This window comes from Pavona decussata, unplaced genomic scaffold (assembly GCF_977016875.1).
Source record: "Pavona decussata unplaced genomic scaffold, jaPavDecu1.1 SCAFFOLD_51, whole genome shotgun sequence".
Classification (NCBI taxonomy): domain Eukaryota; kingdom Metazoa; phylum Cnidaria; class Anthozoa; order Scleractinia; family Agariciidae; genus Pavona; species Pavona decussata.
Window position 1 is genome coordinate 5,635,082 of NW_028145473.1, and position 27,297 is coordinate 5,662,378.

A 27,297-nucleotide genomic window follows, 5' to 3' on the forward strand; every position below is an offset into this window, starting at 1 on the left:
TGGTTGTGTTTTAACAAAGACTGATAAATTGACCACTTAGGCTGCCGCCACTGGGGTCTTTCAACTGTAACCATTAATTTGCTTCATGTTATAATTGTCGTGTGATTTATTTTAGAGCAATTCAGTGAACCTTTGGGAATGGAGAGTGGTAACATCCCCAATGACGCCATCAAAGCATCAACTGAACTTGATGTACAACACAATGCTTCAAGATCCCGCTTGAACACCAAGCCTGAAGGAGAACAGGCGGGAGCCTGGGTCCCACTAGAAAGTGATGAGAACCAGTGGCTTCAGGTGGATCTTGGGAAGGTTGTGGAAATAACAAAAGTTTGCACTCAGGGTGGTGGTGAAAGTGTAGAGTATCGTGTTAATAGCTACGTCCTGTCATTCAGTGAAGATCAGGAGAACTTTCAGGAATATCAGGAAAATGGCGAGACAAAGGTCAATATACACGCTGTTTTGTTCTTTATTAATTTAGGCTCCCTTCCCCCTCCAAACCCACCCACACAACATGGAAACAAAAGCATATGGGGGTTAGTTTCTAAAGAAACTGTGTTGTTTCCACGGTGGGGAGAAGAAACAAATGTTTCGTATAATCAGCAGAGTGCATAACTAAAGGTCATTTGGCCACATACCCTAAGAATATTCGAGATTCACTCTGACGAGGGGCTGCAAATCCGAACTGTTTACGGTGGCCACATTATCTTTGGTAATCAACTCTGTTGATAAAACCAAACATCCGTGGAAACAAAAGTGTTGTATTGTTTGTGCCTCTGTCCATAATTTGGATAAACAGTTGGTGCGCATTACTTGGTTGGCATCATAGATAGCCATTCCCCCATAAAACCTCTATTCAATCCGTTGCTATTGTGGGAATTGGTCCTTTTTGTTGGATTTATAAGAAAAAAACCCTGGAAGGTGCACAACTACTACAGAATACAGTTATTTTGAAGACTGCTTAAGGGAATTCTGAACTTGCATCAAGCTGCAGGTTATAGTTGTTTATTATTTTCTTTTCTAAATTCCATCTGTATTTATTCCAGGGCAGTGCTTACCTGGAAAAAAGGGCAATGAGTTCCTCCAAATAAGCGCATCTTAAATGTTGAAAAATTTTCCTTTCCTCCTCTGTCTTTCTTTCTAAATGTCATACCAATCTAGCGTAACCAAGAAAACGTCAAATTGTTCTTTACGTAACAGCTAAAGCAAGCAACATAAATTTTTTCCTTTGGTAATTTGCATCTAGTCCTTGTAAAATGCAATATTTTTTGGCTCGAAAAGGTTTTACGCTGTTAGAGTATATGTGAGACGACGAAAGGTTACAAAAAAGTAGTTGCATTGCCGCAACAAAATGTTGTGTTAAAAGTTGTCTGCATGCTATGTTGTGTTAAAAATCGTCGTTAAAAGTTGTCTCGTGTTAACATCACCTTAAGTCATATTCACGTCATCGTCTAAAGGTGATGTTTACACAGAACGATTTTTAGTCTTCAAATTAAAATTTCTTTAAAGTTGTTATCACGCAACATAGCGTGCGGCAACTTTTAACGAAGCAATTTGTGGCGGCAGCACGACGCTTATATCTGATATGTCGCTTGACATGTCGATCAAGGTATCCTTTACCCGACTGTGATCGACACTTGACCGATATACAGCCGATGGTTAACCGATAACCCAACGAGAGTTTCTCGGTCCATACATCAACCAATATCATGGAGGCTATTAGGTAAGTTATCGTTCAAGTCTCGGTCATCAGTCAAGTGGTATATCGGCTGTCTACCCACCAAGTATCGACGGACATATCGATTGTGATAGCGACCGCTTCCATCGATTGAGGCCCCCATAAGACACATGAAGACAAAGTAAAAAAAAATTATTTGTTTCATGACACATAAATGTTACACACTACACATATAAAATGGGTTTGGTGATGGGGAGCCTGAGTTTGAAGCTGGGGGCTTATAAGGTCCGGGCTTCCCCAAGCTTAGGATACTACAAAACAGAGTGACAAGAGTTAAGGCACTGACACAGTGAAACCTCCTCTGAATCTGTATTGGACACAGAGGCCATGAGAAGGAAAAACAGGACCATAGACAGTGATACAAATTGTACAATTGACAGTCATTTAATGGTGGATCATGGTGATGTAGTATACAGGGTGTCATAATCATTTTAGGAGGAGGGCAATTGATTCAATAAATGTGGCTTTGTTTTTACTTTTTAGGTGTTTGAAGGCAACTCAGATGGCGACACAGCTGTTAGTCACTGGCTCGTTTACCCTGTCAGAGCACGGTACTGTACACTGAAGCCCAAAACATGGAATGAACAGATTGCATTAAGATTAGAGCTGTATGGAAAATTGGTAACAGGTAAAAGCTAGACTGCAAAAAGGCATGCAATAATTATACTGACTGTAACAACTAATTGTGCGAAAGTGTCGAGTAATATTTTTTTGTAATAATAACTACGTAAGGATTAACAGTCATCTGTTATAATTTTTATATATTATCTTTATTTCAATTGAATGTTTTTGTTTTGCACTGGCATTACTTATTAGTACTACAGGAAAACAACTCCGAAAAACATCTTGCCGACTTAAAATATAAGTATAGGCAAGAAGAGAAAACATATAAAAGATATAAACGTAATGTTTCGGTTCTTATTCCAAGACCATTATGGAAAGTAAAAAGACAACAATGCGATGAACTTAAAAAGAATGCTTATACTTGGAAAGTGTGAATATTAATGACGTATTAAATATAATGGGAATGCACAAGTGAACAACAAGAATGTAAAGCAACAATGCAACAAAGCGGAAAACTACTAAATATTGAAATTATAAGTTAAATTAAAACAATACAAGCTGTTATTAGCCACATATAAATATTTCATTGTGTTTTAAATTGATTTTATAACGTGATAAAATCATAGCTAGCCATTGTGTAGCCCTGCAGTGCACAGGGTAAAGTATGTGCTTTTGATTTAAGGAAGTTAAATTGCATGGTTCCACAAAATGCCCATATCCTCATCTCAATGGGCGGTGCCCCTCGGACTTTCCTTCCTCTAAGGATTTTTCACATTGTGATACGGAATGCTTCTGCCTTGCCCAGTGCCAAATGTACAAAGGGAAGGTTCAGGGAAAATATTATATGGCTTGATGGACAAATAGAAAATAACTTTAAACTTCTGTTTGTTTAGGATAAGTTACGGTTATTGTTCCATTTCATAAAGTTAGCATAATTTTGATGTGGAATAATAGTTTCAACACATATGTTCTAGGACACATCCAGAACTTCCTGAACCTCATAACGCACCTTCCCTCTCAATATTCCAGAATTCGTACTCTAATTTGCAAAGATGCGGATATTTTCTGGAACCACGCCTGCCTTTCGCAGTATTTCTTTTAACGACCCTTTTTAAAAATGTAACCAGAATAGCATTTAATTTATTAACCTCTTTCTGCTGAGATACTGAAATTTGATGTTTCAATGATCACTGTAAGATACATTTGGCTTGGTTTTTTGACCTTGAATAAGTAGTAAATAGATTTGAATTAAACCTACGTAACATTAACAACCTTCAAACCACTTGGTCCTGGCGGGATACTAATTAACATCACGTGAAGTACAATAGGCCGTTTCCGACTTGTTTTGGACCTCATTGGCTAAATGGAAAGCTTTTTATATGAAAACAAGATGCCCCTCTAATGGCATTACACGGAATGCTTAATGTAGCCCCAATTATTCCCCATTGTATGTTTCGCAGATATTTAAAAACTATCCTCCCTTGGCAATTGAAATAATTGTCTGAATGGTTTTATTCAGATATATTGCGTGATACTTCAGGAATCATAGGAATCATACCAGAAATAACTATGCAATAGCGTCATGACCCCGCTGAACTGGTCTGGCCTCCTCTAGCTCTAATCCTTCGCGTGGATCATTCGATCTGTTTTTTAAAGCGGAGTTTCTTTGCTGCGAACTCTCCCAATTTCCACCGTTTCAACTGTCGAGTACTACCTAGAAGCTATTATTTCGATTTACTGCTTGAAAAAGGTTTATTTTCTCTCTGAAAACGGCAGATCAAAGTCTTAAATTCATACATGTGGCCGCCATTGAACAAAAACAACTTTTCGAAATGATGACTTGCTTTGACGTCACACAGGTAGAGATAAGTGGGTCCCCTCCCTCGTGATATACGCGCCGATAATAGATTTTGATTGGGCTGTTTTTGTTCAAGACAATCAGAACAATAAATCCCTTCTGGGAGAGGGTAGAATTTAATCAAGGTTTATTGAATAAATCAAATAATGATTTGACGTCACACAGGAAGGGATGAGTGAGTCCCCTCTCTCGAGATATGTGCCCGAATAACAGATTTTGATTGGGCCGCTTTTGTTGAAGACAATCAGAACAATACATCCCTACCAGGGGAGGACATAATTTAATGCATAAATTAATGTGGCGATTTGTGACTACGACGAAGAAAAAAAAGATACCCAACCGAAACCTAGACACGTCATGCCCTGCGGGCATTCCGTGTAATTACTTTTGTTTGCATATGAATGAAAAATAATTTTCATGCTAAAAACTGTGGAGGAAGTCTCGCTTTCATAATAAAGTTCAAAGCAAGCTGGAAATGGTCTATTGGAACTGACTATTAAAGAATAACAGTAGTGCAATATTAAATGTTCCAGAGTTTAAACTTAATTTTTCTTTAACACTGAAGCAATCCACTGTTTTTGAACTAAAAGCCTGCCTGCGTATTGAAACTTGTGTGGTAGTTGTTTAGTCCATTTTATTCCTTTTTATTTTATCTTCGTTTTAGTTAACGTTAATTTGATTGTGGCATACCTAACGTTAATCAATCAAGTTTCCTTGATATTAATGACAATGCCATTGATAAAGATAATTATTAAAGACATTTTAAACCAACATTGAGTACCACTTAACACTACTAATATGTATTTTTTAACACAGTAAACTGTATTTAGTGTGCAACAAAGATGGGCGGTACACCCCATGCCCTTTGGAACACCAGCCAGATGATCACTGAGCTGCTGCAAAGGGAGACTCACGGCAAGCTAGCCTGGACACTGTTTTGTGGTAAACCGAAGACGGTGAATTGCGTATCCCAGTCCGTTTAACATACTACCATCTTTCTTTTTATGCACACTTGTTTTTCTGCACATTTGTTCGTTAGAGTATGTATGGTCCCATGCAATTTCAGAGCTAAAAAACCACAGGTCTCATGACTGGTTTGACAAGAGATGCGTGAGAGATTTACGACAAACGGCAAAAATGACCACATGACCACGATTTTCCTACATTTCGGGTCGCGGTTTTCCGTTTCTAAGTAAGGTAGTTTCGCGTTAGCATCAAAGGTCAGATTTATTTTGCACTATGTTTGTCTACTCACTACTTCTATTTAAGAAACGATAACACGAATCTAACGTTTGCTGTGTCTGTAAACGCAATCCTAAATCTTTCTAACAGTTCACATCACATTGGTAGCCTCTGCCCTCGAGTAACTTGCTTGTGAAATAATGACACTTTGTTTAATCACCTTTGGCATTAAAAAAGCAAAAACAGATATGAAACAAGAAACTTAAGAACGAATTAAACAGAGTACTAAATTTAAAAAAAACATAAACTACCAACTTTGAGCCATAAACGACAATGTATTTCTATAAGCTTGCAAACCATGTCAGACCTTAGATGATATTAAGGAACCAGTGTGTTATCAATGAACTGCTGCCATCTACATGTTTCACAGTCTTAAATGCACTTGAACTCTCATCGAGTTGAATCCTGGCGCGTAACTACTAATGCGTCTACGGAGTCCCTGTGTAGAGCTATTATATTTTAACACAAATTCTGAACGAAGCTAGTTGGGTACTTATTGAGTTCGACGAAGGATACGCATACTAATCTGTTGGTGTGCTTGTGTTGTCATGTGCGCGTCCCCTACATATCAGCAGACCTTTTTTATTCAGCATCTTTTTTTTTTTTGCATCCTTTTCCGTCGCCATTTTGAATGACGTCATATTGTAGTTCCCCAAATATGCCTTTCAAACACACGATAGAAACTCCTCCCTCTGTTGCAAGATATTTGATGAAGCAGTTGATTTACGCAGAGATCAGTTTCTAATTTCTAACTTGCAACATGAAAATGTGTTGGATAACAGGTTACATGTGTTGGTAGTATTAATGTGCAGCTGATATCAGGCAGCAACGTAAATTATAACAACATATAACATGACACCTTTGCAAAAAATAAATGTTAGGTTGTTTTCATGTTGCAAGCCGCAACAACACAAGAATTAATCTCGATAAAGGCTCGATAATATGGCAGCTGCCTTCTAAACTAAACTTCCTGTTCCATAAGTGGAAAGCAACAGAGAAACAATTTTAAAAACGCGTTACTTCGATTGTTGAAAACTAATTGCATCGAAAGGGTTAAAATAGATCTTGCGCTGTAGTTTTTGCCCCTGCTTTGTCTGTCTACACTTCTTTGACCATCGTATGATTAGTTTGAAAATGGAAGCCACTGCAAAATTTGCGATACATTAGATAGAGTTGCCCTGCAGTTGTTCTATATTTCAAATTTTATTGGCACAAAACTACTTTTCCAAAAGTCTCGAGTCACTCATCTGCAGTGAATGTCAGTGGTAAGCGCATTCCAGTATTTTGAAGAGGTAGGTACCGACATACCTCTGTGTATGACAGATCATGGTCATCTGGTTGAAATATAGAAGCCTTTTAGTTGTTTGAACAGCACAGTTTGTGATTATTTTGGCACAAGTGGGAGTAATTCTTGAACCACCCCCCTCCCAGCCCCCATTGAGTAACCTTGTTACAACTTCAATACAAGGTTTGAAGCTTTGCGTCTCAACTCATAAATTTAAACACAGTTTCTTGACTTAAAATCGACACATGTAAAAGTACATTGAAAAGTGTAATTTTGTTCATAAATACGATTTAACCAATAAACAAATGAATGCTGTCAAAAATAAAAATAAAATTTTACTTAAAACGAACGAATTCACCTTAAAATTTAAAACTATTAGATATATAAATATCAGTTGTTTGTAGATATCAAGATTGGATGCTGAAAGAGCAGTCTTGAATATGTTTTGCTTGTGTAGATGTGTGTCTTTACACCGTTGGAATCACCCACAAAACCCTGATTCCGGCCATAATTGGGGGTTTGGCCAATTTAGTTCCACTTTTCCAGTTGATGATTACATCCATATTAGCACTATAACATTGACAACATCCAGAAGATTGTATATCAGATAATCTTGGGAGAAACCTTTGTATCTCGGCCACATTAATGTCAGGCAATTTCTGAACTGTTAACTGATGTTGCCCTGGTCCTCATTTGAAAGAATGTCTCCATCTTGTTCGATATTATGGGCAATTCTCTGTGGAAATGTGTTAATAGGAGTTATTGTTGTTTACTATTTCTAAACATTAACTTTTGCAGATGATAGGGCTAGCAGTGACCAACAGTCTGAAGAACCTGTACAGGAGGCAGATGATAAGCCAGCAGAGAAAGATGGAGCAGAACCCCAGGCAGTCCAGCAGGGTGAAGAAAGTCAGGGAGAACCTGAACGTGTTCAGGAGAATGAGGAGAATGCTGAAGCGTCTGAAGGAGTTAAAGAGAGTGCAAGTGAGGAAAGCAAACCAGATGAAGGGCAGAAATCAGAAGAGGCTGGGGAAAGCGCAAACAATGAGAGCAAACCAGATGAAGGTGTGAAATCAGAAGCGGTTAATGAGAGTGGAAATGATGAAAGTAAACCTGAGGAGAATGTAAAGTCAGGAGAGGTAAAAGAGGGAGGAGATGAGGAAAGCAAACCTGCTGAAGGTGAGAAATCAGGAGAGGTCGGTGAGAATGCAAACGATGAGGCGGAGAAAGAATCTGAAGAGGTTAAAGAGAGTGCAGCTGATGAAAGCAAACAGGACGAAGGTCAGAAATCAGAAGAGGCCAATGAGAGTGCAAACGATGAAAACAAACCTGAGGAGGAAGGTGTAAAATCACAAGAGTCTGCCGAAGATCCTGCACAGCCTGAAGCTGGGAATGCTGATCAGGCTGAAACTAAATGAAAATAGAAGAGTAGTAGATGAACTCTGTTCCTCAACACTGCTCATGTGTAAAAGAGAAATGCCAACGTCTCATATTTCTGTGAACATTAGAAGAAATTCTCGTTATTTTATTGTTTTATTAGAGACAAAATGTTCTGCATTGAAACAACCAATATTAGGCTTTCTAGTCCTAACATGTAGATATATTAACTTGAACACAAACTTAGTGAAGGGTGTTGTATATAAATTCTGAATAAAGTTATTTAAATGCCCGAGTCTAAGTGTAACTGGATGTAGTTAATCCGACGCCGTCGTGAGTGGTAAAGGGCCATGTAAATTGTTAGTAAAGGTGGTGGGGCCTCCAAACACCGTGTAGCAAGTGCATAAATTCCCAATTTCACTAATTATGTCATTTTTCATATTCACACCAGATCCATCAATTTTATTGCAAGGGGTCAATGCACAATTAAAGTCACCTGCTACAATCATTTTATAATCCGAGTGATATTTGAGAACATTTTTGTAGGTTCGGGAATAGTTGCTCGGAGTACAGTGCTTTGTCTACCGTTGTTATCAACACGAATTTACATGGCACGATAACGCACTGAAGGTCCAATGAAAATTGGACTGTTGGATGAACTTGAACCTCTTATATTCAAAAGCGCTATTTTGACATAATTCTCTCAAAACCCGGGTAATTCAGTCTTGACTTCTTCCAGATAGGACTGGCTTAACTGAACAACTGGTGACAAGATTCCCAAGTTTACCCCTATCTAGACTGGGCTTTTACTTTGGCTTTTCGGGTCGGGCGAATCCCCCTCCCCCCTCCCACCGTAAGTTCGCAACTATAGAAGGTATGACAATGAGGCTTGGAGGGTAGATAGTACGTCCAAAGATATTACCTTTGCGGTCCGTAACGGAAAGCTACAACGTCATAAGACGTGGCGATTACGTCATTATTACCAAATGGCGGCCATCTTGGATTTCTGAATTTCCCCCAAACGTCGGGAAAGTGTCAAAATCAAGCGAAAAGTAATCAAACTCAATAAAGGAACACTATTATAAGCTAAACACATAAGCTACCGTTAGAAAAGTAATTTTTCTTCATTTTAAAAAGGGACTTTCCATTTTCTAAAAAAACCCGTGTCTATCAAATATAAGTTGCCGTGGTAACATAAAAGTCAATGAAAACTAACCGACCACACCAAATCTTTGTCCAATAATTTTCCGAAAAAGTCCTGGGGTTTCATGGCGTTTGCGCAGAACTTCAAAAACTTATTCAGGTTCAAAGTCGCTGCTGGCAGAATCCGCCCACGCCGGTCTAGATAGGGTATGAAAAGTACATTCTCGGATAAGAGGTTCGTCTGGAACTTAAAAATGGTAATGAAAGGCTTCAATCGTATGAAGGAAAAGGAGAGAGCGCAGAAATATCAAAGAAGATCTTTCGGGTCAAAATGATTGCTTAGCGACCAACAACCCGAAGGAACATATCACAGAAACAAAGTCTATTGTCTCAGATCAGAACCATGCGCTCTACAGTCGGAAGTAGAGCTAGACGACACGAACATGCATGGAATAATACCTAGTATTTCCGGAATTCAGAACGAGAGAAAATTCCAAATCTTTCATCTCCAAACTCAAATGACCAAGCAAAAACGCAGCTTGATGCAATTGCCAAATGCTAAAAGTGCTCTATAAAATAGCTACACCACCATGCCAACCAATAACTCGCACGACAAAACATTCTTTAATGATCCAAACGTTCCTTGCTTAAGTGATACTGAACAAAACGAAGTACAGAAAACGCTAACGAACGTAGGGTGCTTTAGTACCTTAAAAGAGTACACCAAGGGAAATTCGCCAGGAAGAGACGGCTTCCCAGTAGAGTTGAACTCGGGGCTACTGAGAACACCTCCAGCAAGCGGCTGGAGTGTAGCCATTGAGAACATTTCACGTTCTCCCAAAATCAAACTGGTAAACTTGCAGATATTTATTTCAAGGAGTTGTCTTGATTTGTATATCCACGAACTCAGAAGAATTGAATTGTCTTTTAGATAATGTAAATCTCTTTATTTCAAAGCCATTTTTGTGCCACACCCACACTTCCACCGATAGACTTGCTAGGAACAACATTGAAAGAATAACCAGAAGTCAGCATCATCAGTGAAGCCAGGTCTCTGTAGTGGCCAGTATACCGATTTCCATGATACTTCAGGAAACATTTCAGATGTCCCAGTGTGTAGCTTGCTCTCCAGCATGGTGAATTTTGTACCATGTGACTGTTAGCTGCAAAGGGCCCATTGGTCAGCGAAAGATATACTGCAGCTAGATCTGGGAGCTCTCATAAATTCAGTGAAGGGTAAGAAAATCGTGAAAATAAGGGAGATTCTGGTAGCAAGGCGGCGAAAAGTAGCTGAAAGAAGGTAACGGTGTTTTCCACCCAAACAAAGGATGAGGGTAAGCGACAGAGGCAAGCAAACTTTAAAATATCTCTTGTTGTTTTGCGTGCTAACCATTAACAGATTCCATTTGGTCGTACGAGCGTCCTGTGATAACGCACAGATGACGTCAAAATGTGGTAAGAACAAAGAAGTACGCGAGGCGAGTAGCGTGACTGATGTTCTTACCACGTTTTGACGTCCACTGTGCATTATCAGAGTATACACACACGGCCAAATGGATCTGTTTGATACAATTCTTGATATCGATTATTCCACACAAAGTTAAAAAGGGGGCATTTGGTTTTTATTACGTCATTTATGATCTATAACAGAGTGAGCACGCCTATTGGCCAATGTAAGGATAACAAGGCTTGTGATTGGCCAACAATGTCACCTTGATTTGTGTAAAGTTTTACGAGGGCTGACTACGAGAACTTGCTCATGACGCCACTCGTGTGTCTGCACTCCTCTAAACACGCGTTTTACGATGTCCATTGTAGAATAATTAATCACAATAATAAAGGAAGGATGAACAGGATGAAGTAGGACGTCGAGTATCTGTTTCCGTATGTTTCTCGTTTTATAAAATGATACCTAAAATGTATTTTGTACTGAAATTACTATAAGATGATCATACATTAATGACTATGACTCATTCTTTCCAGCACCTAACGCGGAGATGAAAACTATGACTCTGGGTAATCTGTTTGAAAAACTTATATTTTGGCTTTCAGCCCTTTCTTCAGTTCCAGTTTTGCCACCGCCTCTAGGTGCACTTCATCCGGGCCATCAGCAATACGCAGGCTCCGGGCTCCGACATAGAAATGAGCCAGCGGAGTGTCCTGGCACACTCCCTTCCCACCATGCACCTGGATTGCTCGGTCAATTACGTTGCAGGTCATGCGAGGTACCGCGATCTTTGCCATAGCAATCTGCAAGAGAGTATTAATTTATTGATATTGAAACAACCATAAAATCATTGCGCAAATAATTTTTTTCCATTCACTGTTTGTTATGAAGTGTCTTTCTCGCCAAAAACATTAAGAACGAGCTAAAACGCCCATAACTTTGCCGGTTGATGCTCTTATTTACGGGGTTTCATTGTATTCTGGTAAACAGTACCGTGACAAAAAAAAAAAAAAGGATGGAAGGAAGGAAACAAAAAGGACTGTCACAACAAAAATTTATAATAAGTTCCAAATAACGCTTTTATCCATTGGGAAGCCTGGTCATCCATGATCAGAAAAGCAAACAATCAGCACGTCAGTCCGTCAGTCAGACGGTCAGTCAGTCAGTCCGTCAGTCAGTCAGTCAGTCGGTCAGTCAGTCAGTCAGTCCGTCAGTCCGTCAGTCAGACGGTCAGTCAGTCAGTCAGTCGGTCGGTCAGTCTGTCAATCAGTCCGTCAGTTGGTCAGTCCGTTGGGTTGGTCGGTCAGCCGATCGGTCGGTCAGTCCTTTCAGTTTTGCCATTTCGCTAACTCCGGATCAGATCACCGTCCTTCTAACCCGATAGAACTAAGAAGCCAAAGAAAAAAGGCGTGGAAATTTAGGTAATAAAGTGTGAGTCAACAATATTGGTCAATCGATGATTAAGAATTTAAGATCATGCAGCTTTGAACCTTATGGTCACACAAAGTGCAGATAAACTGTTATCTCACATATTGATTGCTACTGATTGTACTCTATTATTGATTTCATCGTCTGAGTGAAAAGTAAAAACCTGTGGGATGTCTTTTCCTGGTAACCCACCTCTTTCCGCGCAGCTTTGTTTCCAAGGCAATCTATGGTGTGAGCAGCTTTAAGCACTAGCAACCTAGCCTGCTCAATTTCAATCCTTGAGAGAGCAATCTGCTCCTGTGCCATACCCTAAAAAACATTGATAACAACAAAACATGAATTGACTTACAAAAGAAAGCTGCTCACTGCAGATAGTTTTCTACGGCTATAAGCACTTTGGCAATTTTGTATTTCCGAAAAACGGTTAAAAACGCCTCGAAAATGGAAACCATCAAAACTACGTATGCAAGTATGCAGTTGCGAAAATTAAGCCTGACAAATTAAAGATTAATGGAATTCGAAGCCACGACCTCTACCGACTGAGTTATCAAACCAAACGTGAGATGGCCATTTTCTTAGTTGGTAATATAGCAATAGAGGAAGAGATGAATTGCGGGAGAAAGAACAAATAATTGCGAGATCATCACAGTTCTCCTCAATTCAAATCTGAACACAATCCAAAGGGGTACCAACCCGAAATCTTTAGTGGATTAGCAGAATGTCTGTTTTACCAGGGGACAGATATCAGCTACGCATGATCAGCATAGAGACCCTGAGATCTCCAACAAACACACAAAAACAGAATGAAGGAACAAACAGCATATTTACCTTTTCTGCCAAACGTTTTCCAAAAGCCACTCTCTCCAAAGAACGCTGAACCATAAGTTCAAGGGCTCGCTCTGCAGCTCCAATTGAACGCATACAATGGTGAATCCGCCCAGGCCCCAAACGACCTTGAGCTATTTCAAATCCTCGCCCTTCCCCTATGATAAGAGCACAGAACAGAAGCATACCAAGAGAAAGGCCTTGAAATGGGAATGAACTTAAATTGACTGGTTAGTTTTCATTCATAATACCTGGCTGCACTTCACTCTTGCCCAGCGAAGACTGCTTAGTGAATAAGTCGCTGACCGTGTAATCTATGTAATATGGATTTCTAGTCTGAAGAACCCCCGACATGCACTGGAGAAATTTTTAGATTTGTTACTGTCAGTATCTATCACAGTTTACGTAAGTCGAACAAGATTTTGACGTTTTCTTCTTGTCACTGCGAGGTATTGAGAGATTTGTTGCAACGTTGATACTCTATTAGATCAAATTCAAGAAAAAATAAATAGAAACACACACAACTCTTTTTTCGCTGCAATGGCCTCGTGATTGTGGTGGTTGAACGCATGGCTGATTTTGCCGGCAAATATGATTGACAGCTCATGGTTCAAGTAATACAATTTGTCCCCAGTTTTGTAAGGTTTTTCAAGAGATTTTCAAGTACACTTGAGTCAAGTGGTTACTTGAGATACTTAGCTCAGTGTAGTGTGAAGCCAACAATTAGCTCCAGGTCAGCAAGTATCTACAATTAGCTTACTCGAGGTTCCCTGTCCGTGACTAGTTAAGGGTGTTTTAAAAGCAGTTTATTGTAATAGGTCCTATCTTTGTTATACATACCCAATATAACATTTGAGGAAGGCACACGGACATTTTCAAATGTAATCTCAAAGTGGCCATGCGGAGCATCTAAATACCAAAAAAAGAAAAAAAAAAAGAAATGTTCGCAGGATGAAAAATTGTAATCAGTTTAATTACAAACGTGCCTGTTTCTTTGAAAAAGCGCCCACATGAGTATTTCAAAATTTTGCATTTAACAATTTTTTTATCCTTGACAGTAAGTGCGGAGTAAAATCAATCTCTCTGGGCTCATCCACTGTTTCTAATTCTTTTGTTTTAGTTTAGTTACTGAAGGGCCGGAGCAAAATTGAGGGGCCCGCTTTATTTTATAGAAACATGGTGTTACAACTGGCTTCAAAAGTTCAGTTGATCTCAACTCATACCCTGCTGACAGCCTACGAGTTGGACGGATTGCTTGGATTTGCACGAGTGTGTCAAGCGAGTGTCACACGAGTCGTAAATATGAATAATTCCCAATTAAACCTGATAATAAACAGTCTGCCAAATTAAGCCAATCACAACACCGTTTCGTTAGGGGACTTCTCTGCAGGCAGTCTCCCTTGTGCCCTTCCCTTTGCTCTCAGATACACAATATGTATTTTCGCTGCTTGGGAGGTCACACAAGGAACTCAAGCAAACCCTAACACGACTGCCAGCTCACAGGGTACCTTACTAACCACAACCCATGGTCCCAGGGAAAAACAAGCCAAACCAAACGAACAATCAAATCCTGCTCTATCCGAAATATTATTTCCTTGTTTTCCAACGAAATTTGAAATTAGATTGTATTTTCAACAATTTACCGTTAATTTATTTCAAGAGTGGAGGTTTCCTTTAATCCCCAAGGAATCAATGAACGCTTTTCATTCGACTAATGTTTTCTTGGTTTCCACGTTACCATGTTCCCACCAATAGCGTAGCTCCACATACAATCCACAATTCCTTGATTCGCTCTGACGAAGCAGTAGTGATTGAAATGTGAGCTCTCGAATCTCCAACGCAGCACCACAGTTTCTTTACAAACTAGACCCTTATCTATATGACTATGCAACTGCCACAGGCCCATGACTCAAAAATGGGACTCCCTGTGGTCTGACCTCTTGTAATCGACCGTCTAGGCTTGACAGTTTGTGTCATTGCTTACGGGAGGTACAATAGACAATAGTGTGCTATGCTAACAAAAAGACTGAAGGACTCACCAGTGTAGCCAAAGACAGTAAGTGGCCTGACTTTAGTGATGCCTGGAGTATCCATGGGAACTAGCACCATAGTATGACGCCTATGTCTGAAATGATGGAATTAAAATTGCGTCAAACAGGGATACTGTTGGGGTGTAATTAATACTAGGAATAATCAAAGATTAGGGAGTGTGTTCGATGTCACTAGGCTCTGTCTCTCTCCTTTGCCAAGTTTGTGATGATGTCATCCGCCCCTGCAAAATCTGCGGGGGATGCCAGAAACGCGTCCCAAGCTCCATTCATTGTCCCATACAATCTCGACTCTAATCTGTATTAGGAGAGTGTTTTTTCTATGTCGAACGCAATTACTGTTTGATCCACTGTGAACCATTATTTTCCTTTGTCTTTTATTATCGTACAAAAAACGTAACAACGATGGCTGAGAAGGTGGTGGGTCTACCGAGGGCCTCATATAACAAGGCAGTGCTTGGATGCAAATAATCTATCAGGGAACGCAAGTGTGTATCAAAACTGACCCTTTCGTGTGAAATGTGAAAGGCCAATTTTATTATCCTTTATCACCCTTGGTAGTTTTAATGCACTCCAAAAGAGGATAGACAGCTTCTTCTTGACAGGCTATGCATGTTTTGAAAATCATGATTTCAAAAGATGTATCTTAGCAGGGTCATTCTGTAAACATTGCAGATATGAGTGGACTCGTACTGAGGTCCTGCATCAATATGATTTATCACAAAAAAAAAAAACGCAACAAAAGAACCATGTATACAAGTGTACAGCAAAATACACCAGAAACACTGTACTTCAAAACTACACAGAAGACTCTTTCAGCTTATCTCTAATAGTTGGGTGGGAAAATATCTTTGCTTGGCTAATTTACAATCTGCTGAGACATACATTCCAGCAAGAACAATGTCAATTAACAAATAAATAAATACGTTGACATCTGAAAGAAGTATCCATGATTGCCTCAAGCCTGGCAACTTTTTCTTTTGAATGGGTGATGAACGATTTAGTTGGTGTTTGCTAACAATGAAATATGTGACCATGTACAGTGCAGTTATGGTTTCCAGTAATAATAATAAGATTGCTGAACACGATTAGGGTCCATAAATCGCTCACTTGCTAGTTTTACAATGTCTGACTCGCCCTTTTTTTTAGGAATACCATTCCAAAAACCGGAAGGTTGCACTGAACATTTGAAGTGCGTGGGAAAAAAGCCTACAAATAATATGAGTTAAAAGTAACCTGCTGTCTCCTGTTCAATTGCAATACAAAACTACAGTATCTGAAAAATTTCCAAAGACCTGACATAAAAATGTATCGGAAAAGGGGCTGACATTCTTACTTTGGCAAGTTGTCTCCTTTGCTACATCCCATCACAATGGCCAGCTTACAACGAGGGTCTCCTGCACCTAATAGAATCAACATTTAGCTGCAAATTAGCGTCACTAAGGTTAACTTGTATTTTAACCCATTTGTGTTGATAATGTGTGTACAACTTTTGACTGAATTCTTCTTTGGTTTGCTTCATGAAAAGTAGATTTAGAACATGATTATTGAACAAAACAAACCTACTGATCAGGAATTCGACCAGTATTCATCTACACCTGGTGCCATAATTGGTTTAATCTACCCATGTCATCTGCCACATGGCATGAAAATTTCATTTGCAATGATAATAACAGTGACAATAAGGAAAACTCAAAATAGCAGTAAAGCTTACAAGTAAATAAGTTTGTGACCCTCAAGACTACACATGATCACATTGTTGCAAAACGTAAATTATTACATAAAAGACCTTTGAACTCCCAGCTGCAAGTTGTTATTGTTTTCATGTTAATTGATTTATCACCCTATGTAATGTTATGCAATGTTACACCTTTCTCGAATTGTTTTAGTTTTGTAATTCAGTTGATGCCTTGAGATATTTCCAATATATGGTGTGGGGATTCAGGCGTTGCTGGAAAAAACCTTTCAGTCCACAGTGAAACAATGCCAGGGTTGTTTTAGCTTGAGTGAGGAATGTTTTATTTTCCCATGCACGTCAGTCATCTAGGTGTTTGTTGCCTACAGTACTAGCCTGATTCTCAGACGGTCCGTGATTGCTTGCTAATTCCACCCTCTCATCACCGTCTGAGAATCAGGTTCGGTACCATCAGACATGTAACGCCCAGACCAGCTCTGCTCTGTTTCGATTTATGACACCCTTCCCGTCAAAGTTTGCTGATGCCAGTCAAAAAAACACGTCACTCACCAAACTCTGGAGTCTTGCAGTTGACATTGAAAACGAGTTAAAGGCATTCCACTGTTTAAAACTTTAAAGTTTTGTTTAATTAGCGCTGATCAAGAGCATTAGATTCGGTTGATGCTTCACTGTCGCTATTGTTATGCAAACAAACATAGAGAAGTTGATTACCACTACTCCACCACTTCCTGCCATTGATAACAACTTCATTTCCCTCTCTGTTGATCTCACACTCCATGTTTGTCGCATCAGAGGACGCTACATCAGGTTCTGCAAGATATAACCAAGATATTTCAACAATCAAATGCTTAATATAAAACAAGGCCAAGATTCACTTTATGAAATGCATTTGAAGTATGAAGTGCTTATGAATTACTTGAGCCAGACTAAGCCCTACTGGTTGTTTCAACACTCCACAAATAATAGATTAAACCGAAACAGTCAAAATATGGGGTACAATGAATCTAAGTGTGCCTTAACTATTTTTTGGAAAATTCATATCTGTGAACTGCGGACAAAAGATGGACATAGGACGATGGCAGTTATGAACACAACTTAAAGTGCCTAGAAAGTAGTATAGGATATGATGGTATAGGCGCATTTTCCAAAATTGTGCTAAGAAATTGCGCTGAAATTTAGACTTATTTATAAGCAAAAACATGATCGCCAAAGACTTGTAAATAGCAAAAGTATTGCATTTTAGACTTATTTACAAGCGAAAACATGGACACCGCAAACCTGCAAATAGCAAAAGTATTGCATTTTAAAGCAAATAATTTCCCGAGGTCAAATCCAAAAAGGCTTAAAGAGAAACCGCTTATATATAATATGGAGAAAATTCCAGAAAAAAAATCTAATCATATATATATGGATTCATTGGAAAAATTATCAAAATCTGAATTATTACAAATTATTTTTAAGCAGAATGAGAATGTTGCTGCATTAACGAAACAAGTGCAACAATTAATCGAACTAAACAAACCAGTTCCAGCTCCTCGCACTAAAGTTGCTTCAAAAATTATGGAGCGACCTATTCCAGCACCACGTAAAAATGTCAAGCAAATGATTAAAGAATATGAGGAAAATATTAAGCCAGTTCCACCTCCCCGAACTAAAATAAAGCAAGTGAATAAAGCTTTAAAAGGTTTTACTGAATCATATGAGGTTAATATAATAGATGAAACAGACCCTTTAGTTCAATTACAGAAAACAAGACAAAAACTAGGATTTTATATCAAAAACATATTAGAATCCATGAAAGGTTTGAAGTTTATTGAAACTCTAAAAGTAGAATTTGAGAAAACAACAGGTGATGTATTTATATCCAAGGAAGCCTATTTTAACAGTAAGGCTCAAACAATTATCAACCAAACAGAAATTGCTGAAGCACTAAAATTGGCTGCAGAAGAAATCTTGAATAAGATAGCTAAATGGATATCAGAGGGTTCAGGATGGGTCATTAAATCAATCAACAATCATTATATAAATATTGTACATTATCAACCAACAAAGGGTTCATCATATCTGAAACTACCAATTGAATTACAACACCCTCGTAAAGGATTAATTAATCTGCAGAATAAAGACAATGAATGTTTTAGATGGTGTCATGTGAGGCATCTATGTCCAATGGATAAAGACCCACAGCGTATTAAAAAATCAGATAGAAAATTCATCGAAAATCTTAATTATGATGGAATTGAATTTCCTGTATCCATCAAGGTGATAAATAAAATTGAATTACAAAATAAAATCAATATCAATGTTTTTGGTTATGAGAATAAGCAACCATATCCATTATTTGTCTCAAAAGAAAAGTTTGAAGATCATATGGAATTATTGCTTATATCTGAAAATGAGAATAAACACTTTGTGTACATCAAAGATTTTAATAGATTTATGTTTAACAAAACCAAGCATGAAAATAAGAAACATTTTTGCATGCATTGTTTGCAATGTTTTAGCACGAAAGATGTGCTTGATGTTCATAGAAAAAACTGTATTGCAATAAATGGAGAACAGGCTATTAAAATGCCAAGTAAAGATAACAACATTTTACAATAGAACCATTACCACAAGCAATTACCTGCTCCATTCGTAATATATGCTGACTTTGAAGCTTTAACAGAGAAGATACATGGTTGCCAACGGAATAATGATAAATCTTTTACAGATGCCTATCAAAAGCATACAGATTGTGGATATGGGTATAAAGTTGTTTGTTGTTACGATGATAAGTATACCAAGGATGTTCAATATTATAGAGGTGAAAATGCTGTTTACAAATTTTTAGAACAAATGTTAGAAGAAGTACGTTACTGCAAAAACATTGTTAAATACAAATTCAACAAACCATTGAAAATGACTAATGTTGATGAAGAAGAATTTCAAAAAGCTGATAAGTGTCATATTTGTGGTAAATCGTATAATGAAAAAGACATAAGAGTCAGAGACCATTGTCATATTACAGGATTGTTTAGAGGTTCAGCACATCAAGATTGCAATTTGTCGTTTAAATTAACTGGCAAGATACCTGTGGTTTTTCATAATTTGAGAGGATACGATAGTCATTTCATAATGCAGCAGATTGGTGAAATTGTTAAAAAACATACATATGTGAATGGAAAAGGTGAGGAGTGTCAAATGAATGTCAATGCAATTCCAAATAACATGGAAAAATATATGGCTGTTATGTTGGGAAATAGTTTGGTATTTATTGACAGTTTTCAGTTCATGAGTCAATCACTCGCTAATCTTGTTAATAATCTTCCGAAAGATGCTTTGAAATACACGAGAGAATTTTTCAAAAAGGATAAATATTTCAATTTGATGACAAAGAAAGGTGTATACCCATATGATTACATGGATAGCTTTGATAAGTTTGAAATGACTGAATTACCATCAAAAGAAGAGTTTTTTAGTCAATTGAATAATGAGCATATTTCAGATGAAGATTATGACCATGCAAAAAAAGTTTGGAAAACCTTTAAAATAGAAAATATGGGAGTATATCATGATCTTTACTTAAACAGTGACATACTTTTATTAGCAGATGTTTTTGAAAATTTCAGGAAAACGTGTTTGGAATATTATAAGTTAGATCCATGTCATTATTTCACAAGTCCGGGTTTGAGTTGGGATGCTATGTTAAAAATGACTGGTATCAAATTAGAACTTATGACTGATATTGATATGTTCCAATTTATTGAAAAAGGTCTAAGAGGTGGTACCAGTTACATTGCTAATCGATATGGAAAAGCAAATAATCCCTACATGAAAGAGTATGATGAAAAAGAACCATCTTCTTATATCATGTATCTTGATGCAAATAATTTATATGGTTGGGCTATGTCACAATATCTTCCAACAGGAGGTTTTAAATAGATGTCTCAAAATAAAATCGATGAACTTGACTTAGCTAAGTATGATTCCTCATCAAAAAAGGGATTAATATTGGAAGTTGATTTGGATTATCCTACCTCACTACATGATCTTCATAATGATTTTCCATTAGCACCAGAACAAGTTTGTGTAAAAGAGAATATGTTGTCGAATTATTGTAGTACGATAAAAGAAAAGTATAATATTTCCATTGGTCAGGTTCATAAATTAATTCCAACTTTGTCTGAAAAACGGAACTATGTATTACATTACAGAAATTTGCATTTATATCTTGATCTAGGTTTGAAAATAACCAAGGTTCATAGAGTACTTGAATTTGATCAATCTCCATGGCTAAAACAATACATAGATTTCAACACTCTTAAAAGAACTAATGCCAAAAACAGTTTTGAAAAAGATTTCTTTAAACTTATGAATAATAGTGTATTTGGAAAAACAATGGAAAACCTCAGAAAAAGAGTTGATGTAAGGCTAGTCACTGATGAAAAGAAACTTGTTCAATTAACATCGAAACCAACCTATGTTTCAAGTAAAATTTTCAACGAGAATCTTGTGGCTGTTCATAAGATCAAAGAGACATTAACCTTAAATAGACCAGCATATGTTGGGATGTGTATTCTAGATATAAGTAAAACACTAATATATGATTTTCATTATAACTACATCAAATCCAAATACGGAAACAGAGCAAAATTATTATTTACAGACACTGATTCTCTAACGTATGAAATTCAAACAGAAGATTCCTACAAAGATTTTTGGAACGACAAAGATAAATTTGATAACAGTGATTATCCAGCAGATAGTCCATTTTATGATGCTAGTAATAAAAAGGTAATAGGTAAGTTTAAAGATGAAGCGGCTGGCAAACCGATAACAGAATTCATTGGTTTGCGTAGTAAAATGTATTCATACACCAAAGATGATGGCACCAACAATAAAACTGCAAAAGGTATTGCGAAAAATGTGATTAAAAAAGTCATCAAACATGAGGATTACAAAAATATATTATTCAACAACGAGCAAATGTATCATAACATGAAAACGATCAGAAGTGATTTGCATATCCTCAAGAGTTTTTCACTAAACAAAGTTTCATTGTCATGTTTTGATGATAAAAGGTATATACTAGATGATGGGATAAATAGTTATGCTTATGGGAATAATTTATGTTTTAAAAAAATATGATATAATATATAATATATATAATGAAAGTAAAAAGTTTTCAATATAAGCCCGAGGAATTTTTTCTATTAAGAATGCTGAAAAATGTTATTCCAAGGAGTATAAAATTAAATAAAATTATTGATGAATTAACAACATGTGTAATATGTTAAAAACTGATTTATTCAAAAAGAAAATATTTTGAATATGATAATGAAGATTTTTCAATTGTATCTTTTTCAAAGTTTGTTGGTAATTTCAGAAATGCGTTGAGGGATATAATAGTGTTTTATTATATCGATGAAAATCTTTATCAAACAATGCATGTAAATTGTATGAGAAATAAATGTTTTTCAAAAGAACAAATTGATATGAACGTTAGATTATCAAAGTTTGATATAAATGCATGTAAAAGTGATAATATGGTAAAATTTATTTTTGAAACAAATCATTTTAAATTGGAAAATTTTTTATACAGAAATAAAAAAACAAATGAGAAAATTAAATTTGAAAAATATTATGAAATAATAAAAGTAGATGATGAACATTCTGATTATGCGATAAGATATTATTATGAAAAGCCACTACCAATAGATATAAATGAATATGATTCATTTTCTGATTCTGGAAATGAATCAGAAAAAAATGAAGAGATTAGAACCTAATTTTTCAAAGAATCAATAACGTGTTCAATTAATAATTCAATTTTTCGATTTTTCAAAGGTTGTAAACATTCACATATTTTGATCAATGTTGAGAAAAAGCCATTTTCTCCACTTATGAACTTTTCTTTCAAATATTTTAAATGATGTTCAGTGATATATCCGATAATAGTTCCATCATTTTTATAATTATAATATATCAACATATTATCAAATATTTCTGAATTAGATTGGCGATTATATTCATAACATTTGTATAATAATTCGATGTAAAGATCACTCATATAATAATAATGTAGATTTCATTTTTATATGGTTTAAAGAATTGTCACTATTATAAAATATGATAAAAATTTCTGATAAAAAACGTGATTATTCGTTTGTGGCAAATAATCATACCAATAAAAAATTTGTAAAAGCCATCAATTGTAGTAATAATGAGGTGACATACTTTAATAATATGTATGCTATTCAACAATATCTTGGTATTAATGCAGGGATAGTAAAAATGGTTTGCGAAGGTATTAACCACTGCAAAACTGGAATTTCCAAAAAGAATGGTATTTCTTACAAATTTGAATATGTGAAAAAAGAAGATATGCCGGATGATTATATCAAATCATCAAGAACAGGAGAAAAAAGAATGAGATTATTAAGCGATGAAGAAAAATGGGCTAAAAGAACATATACCTGTGAATGTGGTCAAACAATGAAAAAATCAATATAAAAATTATCATAGAAAAAAATGTGGAGAAAGAAATTAGCTATTTTTTAAAGTTTATTCGAAGACACATTTTATTACAGTTATTAAATTTCAAAAGATGGTGATAATTCATTTTATCCCTCATCTTCATCAGTTTCATCATCAGATGAATCATCAGAAGAATCAATGGAAGAATCAGAATACTCATTAAAAAAAATGTATTTTTTAGAGAACATATTAGAATCAAAATAATCATTAATTTCAGTATCGTAAATTGAACTTTTTGTTTCAGTTACTTTATCATAAATTTTCTTATAGTCGAGATCTCTACTATATTTAATCATGTATAATAATTTATTTTTCCAATAAGGATCATAAAATGGTTTTTTATTTGATGGCATGTCAGCAAGATCATTTAATTCATCAAAATCTTCAATGATACCCTTCCAGTAGTATGTGTCATTATGTGAATATGCCAGTTCATTGAACAGTTTTTTTTCCAATCTATATTATCCATATATGATATATGATATATGATATATGATATATTAATTTCTGTTTAAACCATTAAATTCTTCAACGGTATCCAAGAATTAAAGTCGTCACTATATCCTTTCCATTTCACTAAAGCTTGTTTTTTCTTGTGATCTTTCCGGATGACTTTGTCAATTCTAAAGACCTCTTGTTTTGCTTTTAACAATTCAGCTTCATAAAAGCTGCCTTGTATCTCTTCATTATTGAGATCTTTCAGTTTGTAAGTGATCGGATTGGTGTATTGGATTTTGTCGATAATGAACACTTCTTCAGTCCAATTTGGTGTATAACCTTTATCAAATAGCTTTCTTTTATACTTTGATATCCTGACCTTGTCACCTACTTTAAACTTAGGTAATTTTGGTTGCCTCATATCACCATATAGGTTGAAGTAAACAGTTCCTTTATTTTTCTTTTTTCTGGCTTCTGTTGGTGTCATTTTGATTGAACTGTGTTTAGACATATTATACTGTTTCAACAACATGGGTAATATATCCAGGTACATTGTATTGCCTTGGGCAGTGAACTGCTTCCACATCTTGGTTTTGATTGTTCTATTCCATCTTTCCACCACTGATGATTTTTCTTCATTTTCTGTTGAATAGAGTTTTATGTTGTGTTTATGGAGTAAGTCTTTCATATGTTTGTTGTAGAACTCTGAGCCTTTGTCAGTCCATAGATACTCTGGTTTATCCCCTTCTTTGAAAATCTGTTGGAATGCTTTGGTTACAGTTTCACCTTTCTTATCTTTTAACGGAACAATCCAGCCGTATTTACTGAAGATATCTATAACCATGAGAAGATACTTATAACCTTTGTTCCATTTACTCAACTGTTGCATTTCAACAAGATCAGCAGCCCATATTTCATCAACATGATTAACAATAACACGCCGTCGAGTAAAGTTACGCTTTATGGGTTTATGCAGTTCATCAGCTAATGTTTCTTGCCAGTTTTTACTCGACGGCTTTTGGCGTTTTTTGAAGCTCCAAGTCCAAGCTTTTTCTTTGTGGCTATTGCAGCTTGAGCTAAGCTTGTACCCCAAGGTCTTTCACGATAAGGTATTTCAGATATTCTTTGTAGCATAATATCATCAGCTGCGTGTTTATCGGATAATGATCTAGCATTACCATAATCTATATCATGTTGTTGGCAAATAGCATCTAGTTTATTTATTGGTTCTCGATAATTGGGATCATTTGATGCTAATCTTTCTTCTAATTTTGTGCCAGGTCCACAATAATTGTATTTTTTCCCCTTAGGAGTTCTCATATGTAATTCTCCAAGTTTGGATAGTTGTTTTTGAAGATCGAAACCACTCCCATCGAGATCCTTTCTGTCAGTAACATATTTTTTATTAGGACGTACTTTGGTAGATAATTGATCAAGCATTTCAGAACCTGTCTTCTTTATAAAAGGAGTAGCTTTTTCTAAAGCATAATCAAGAGCCTTCTTTTGTAGCTTGGGATTTCTCAATGCTTCAGATCCGTAATATCTACCCATTTCTACAGCCTTTTTACCCAACCATGGGATACCATGTTGAATCAACATATCAGTACCAGTTGATGCTAAAGTATCCATTATGCCCGCCCCTTTGTGCGGGCTGCTCCGTTTCCCTGATTTTGTTTAACGAATTTGGTTTTTTTTATCCCGCATTCTGCACAAGTACAAAAAAACATTAATCTATTATTTTTTGTTTGGAAATAACCAGAAGGTTCAACACATTCAGTTTGTTTTTTCTGTTTAACACAATACGATTTTACCATTTATACATATATATTACACAATATTTTTGAAATAATTTATAATGAATTCATGATTATCACTATCAGTAGTATTCAAATGTAAATTGGAATTATGAATTGTTTCTAGAATCGATTTTCGTTTTTGTCTTTCAAGCAGATAATAGAGACACCAATATCCACATAATACAGAATCTCGATCTTGAATTTCATCTGATGAATATATCAAAGGTTTACCACTTGTTGCAAGATATTTTTCCACTTCTTTTGGCATAGGTAATCCGAAGCTGTCAAAATATTCAGCATATTTGTTTCCATTTCGATATGCAACCCAATGTGTGCCTGATCCGATATAATCATCAAGATTTATGATCCCCACTTCATTGTTTCTGATGGACATGGGTAATTTATCTTTGCTGAAAACTCCTCTGAAATATTTGATACCAAGCTGTTTAACCCAATTATTAAGATCAAAATTGCTAAGCGGAGTATTAATAAATTCTACAAGATATCCCCGATTAGTGGAATGTTTTTGAAAGGACTGTTTTTTCCCAGTAGTAACCCTTTTCCTTTTTTGGAGGTTTTTTTTTTTACTCCCATGCCTATGGGTTGTTGCCAAGTACCATAAAATGGAGGTGGTCTATAATCAGCCGGAAGAACCAAACCACCATTGGTATTTTTTGGAACATAAACTGGTACAGACCGTCTCAATCTCTCTCTATCCACTTGTAAACCTTTTCCTGTCAATGCATTCAACAATAAAGGAACGCCAATTGAAGCCAATAATGTACCCAAGAAACCACCTGATTGACTCTTTGTCGGTTTGATAACAATCTGTCCACCAGTATGAATTGCATTAACGATTTGTTTCTTTTGTTCATTTGTCAACCAATCTTTATACTTTATCAATTGATCAACTTTGTTTTGTGGAATTAAGAACCCACCAACCTGTCCTTTTCCGAATATCTTATCAACACCAAGACTGGCAAGACCAGATAATGCTCCAGTAGCCAGTGGACCAGCAGCTTTTGAAGCTAGACTTGTTACAGCTGGAAGTGCCCTCGCACCAAGACTGAATAATGATGACCATAGGCTTCCTCCCATTTTGACTGCTTTTCGTATCTGTGTTTTAGATATTTTGATATCAGAACCAGTACCATTTGCCATTGATTTTCGTAATCTATTTATTTGGGTTTTGGTTAACATAAGTTGGTCAGGTCCATTTAGTTCATCATGTGATAATCTGATTGTTATTGCTGAATTATTTCTCAATGCTTTTGCTAATTTTTGTTTTTGTCCTTGAGACAATTTTACACCATGTGAATGATAGCTAGTCATATCTTATATATGATATGTGTAGATAAAATTATATTTATCTGAATAAAAGCTTGCCGTCTTTCTGTACAAGTTCAGCATTTTGTTCGTATAAAGTAAGGGCATAAATTGAATAGTTTGCATTTGTGGCACCTGATAGTTCATAATGAAATACCAGTTTCGTTGTTCCATCTCTAATATCCGTCTTTTGTTTTGTTAGATCAAAGTATAAAAACCCGAATAATGATTTGAAATTAGAAGAATTCAAAAGTGTACCTTGTCCATATTCATTGTTTGCATGAACATACTTCAGTACATCTCGGTAAACACGTGTCATATCAGTTGATGGGTTGTAGTGCACATCAGGATATTCATCACCATTTGCAACAACCAGATGAGCAGATGATAGTGCTCGATCATTAGCAACATTGAATGTGTTGTACAAGAAAGGATTAGTCGTTTGTGCACCAATATTGGCATCATTGATGATGAACACAAACACATGTCTTGGTCGTTCGATGCCAGTTGATATTGTAAATATACCAGATCGAAGTCTAGTACTCAATGATCGCTCAATGTTTTCACGCA

The 27,297-nt window shown here is 36.3% G+C and overlaps 2 protein-coding genes across 5 annotated transcripts in view; one reads left to right on the forward strand and one right to left on the reverse strand.

The window, feature by feature from the left end:
* Nucleotides 1-8,357, forward strand: part of LOC146481232 (thioredoxin domain-containing protein 3 homolog) — a 40,653-nt gene extending 32,296 nt beyond the window's left edge. For all 4 annotated transcript variants that reach the window (XM_085108893.1, XM_085108895.1, XM_085108892.1 and 1 more), the window contains 3 exons: nt 116-441; nt 2,219-2,363; nt 7,483-8,357. In XM_085108893.1, the coding sequence (XP_084965019.1) occupies nt 116-441; nt 2,219-2,363; nt 7,483-8,102 (1,091 nt within the window). In that variant the 3' untranslated portion in view covers nt 8,103-8,357. The remainder of the gene's footprint in view (nt 1-115; nt 442-2,218; nt 2,364-7,482) is intronic.
* A 1,452-nt stretch (nt 8,358-9,809) lies between these two features.
* Nucleotides 9,810-27,297, reverse strand: part of LOC146481233 (acyl-CoA dehydrogenase family member 11-like) — a 47,191-nt gene continuing 29,703 nt past the window's right edge. The window contains exons 14-20 of the mRNA XM_085108908.1: nt 17,360-17,458; nt 16,289-16,355; nt 14,944-15,029; nt 13,745-13,813; nt 12,908-13,062; nt 12,272-12,388; nt 9,810-11,454 (exon numbers count right to left, since the gene is read on the reverse strand). Of these exons, the coding sequence (XP_084965034.1) occupies nt 11,239-11,454; nt 12,272-12,388; nt 12,908-13,062; nt 13,745-13,813; nt 14,944-15,029; nt 16,289-16,355; nt 17,360-17,458 (809 nt within the window). The 3' untranslated portion in view covers nt 9,810-11,238. The remainder of the gene's footprint in view (nt 11,455-12,271; nt 12,389-12,907; nt 13,063-13,744; nt 13,814-14,943; nt 15,030-16,288; nt 16,356-17,359; nt 17,459-27,297) is intronic.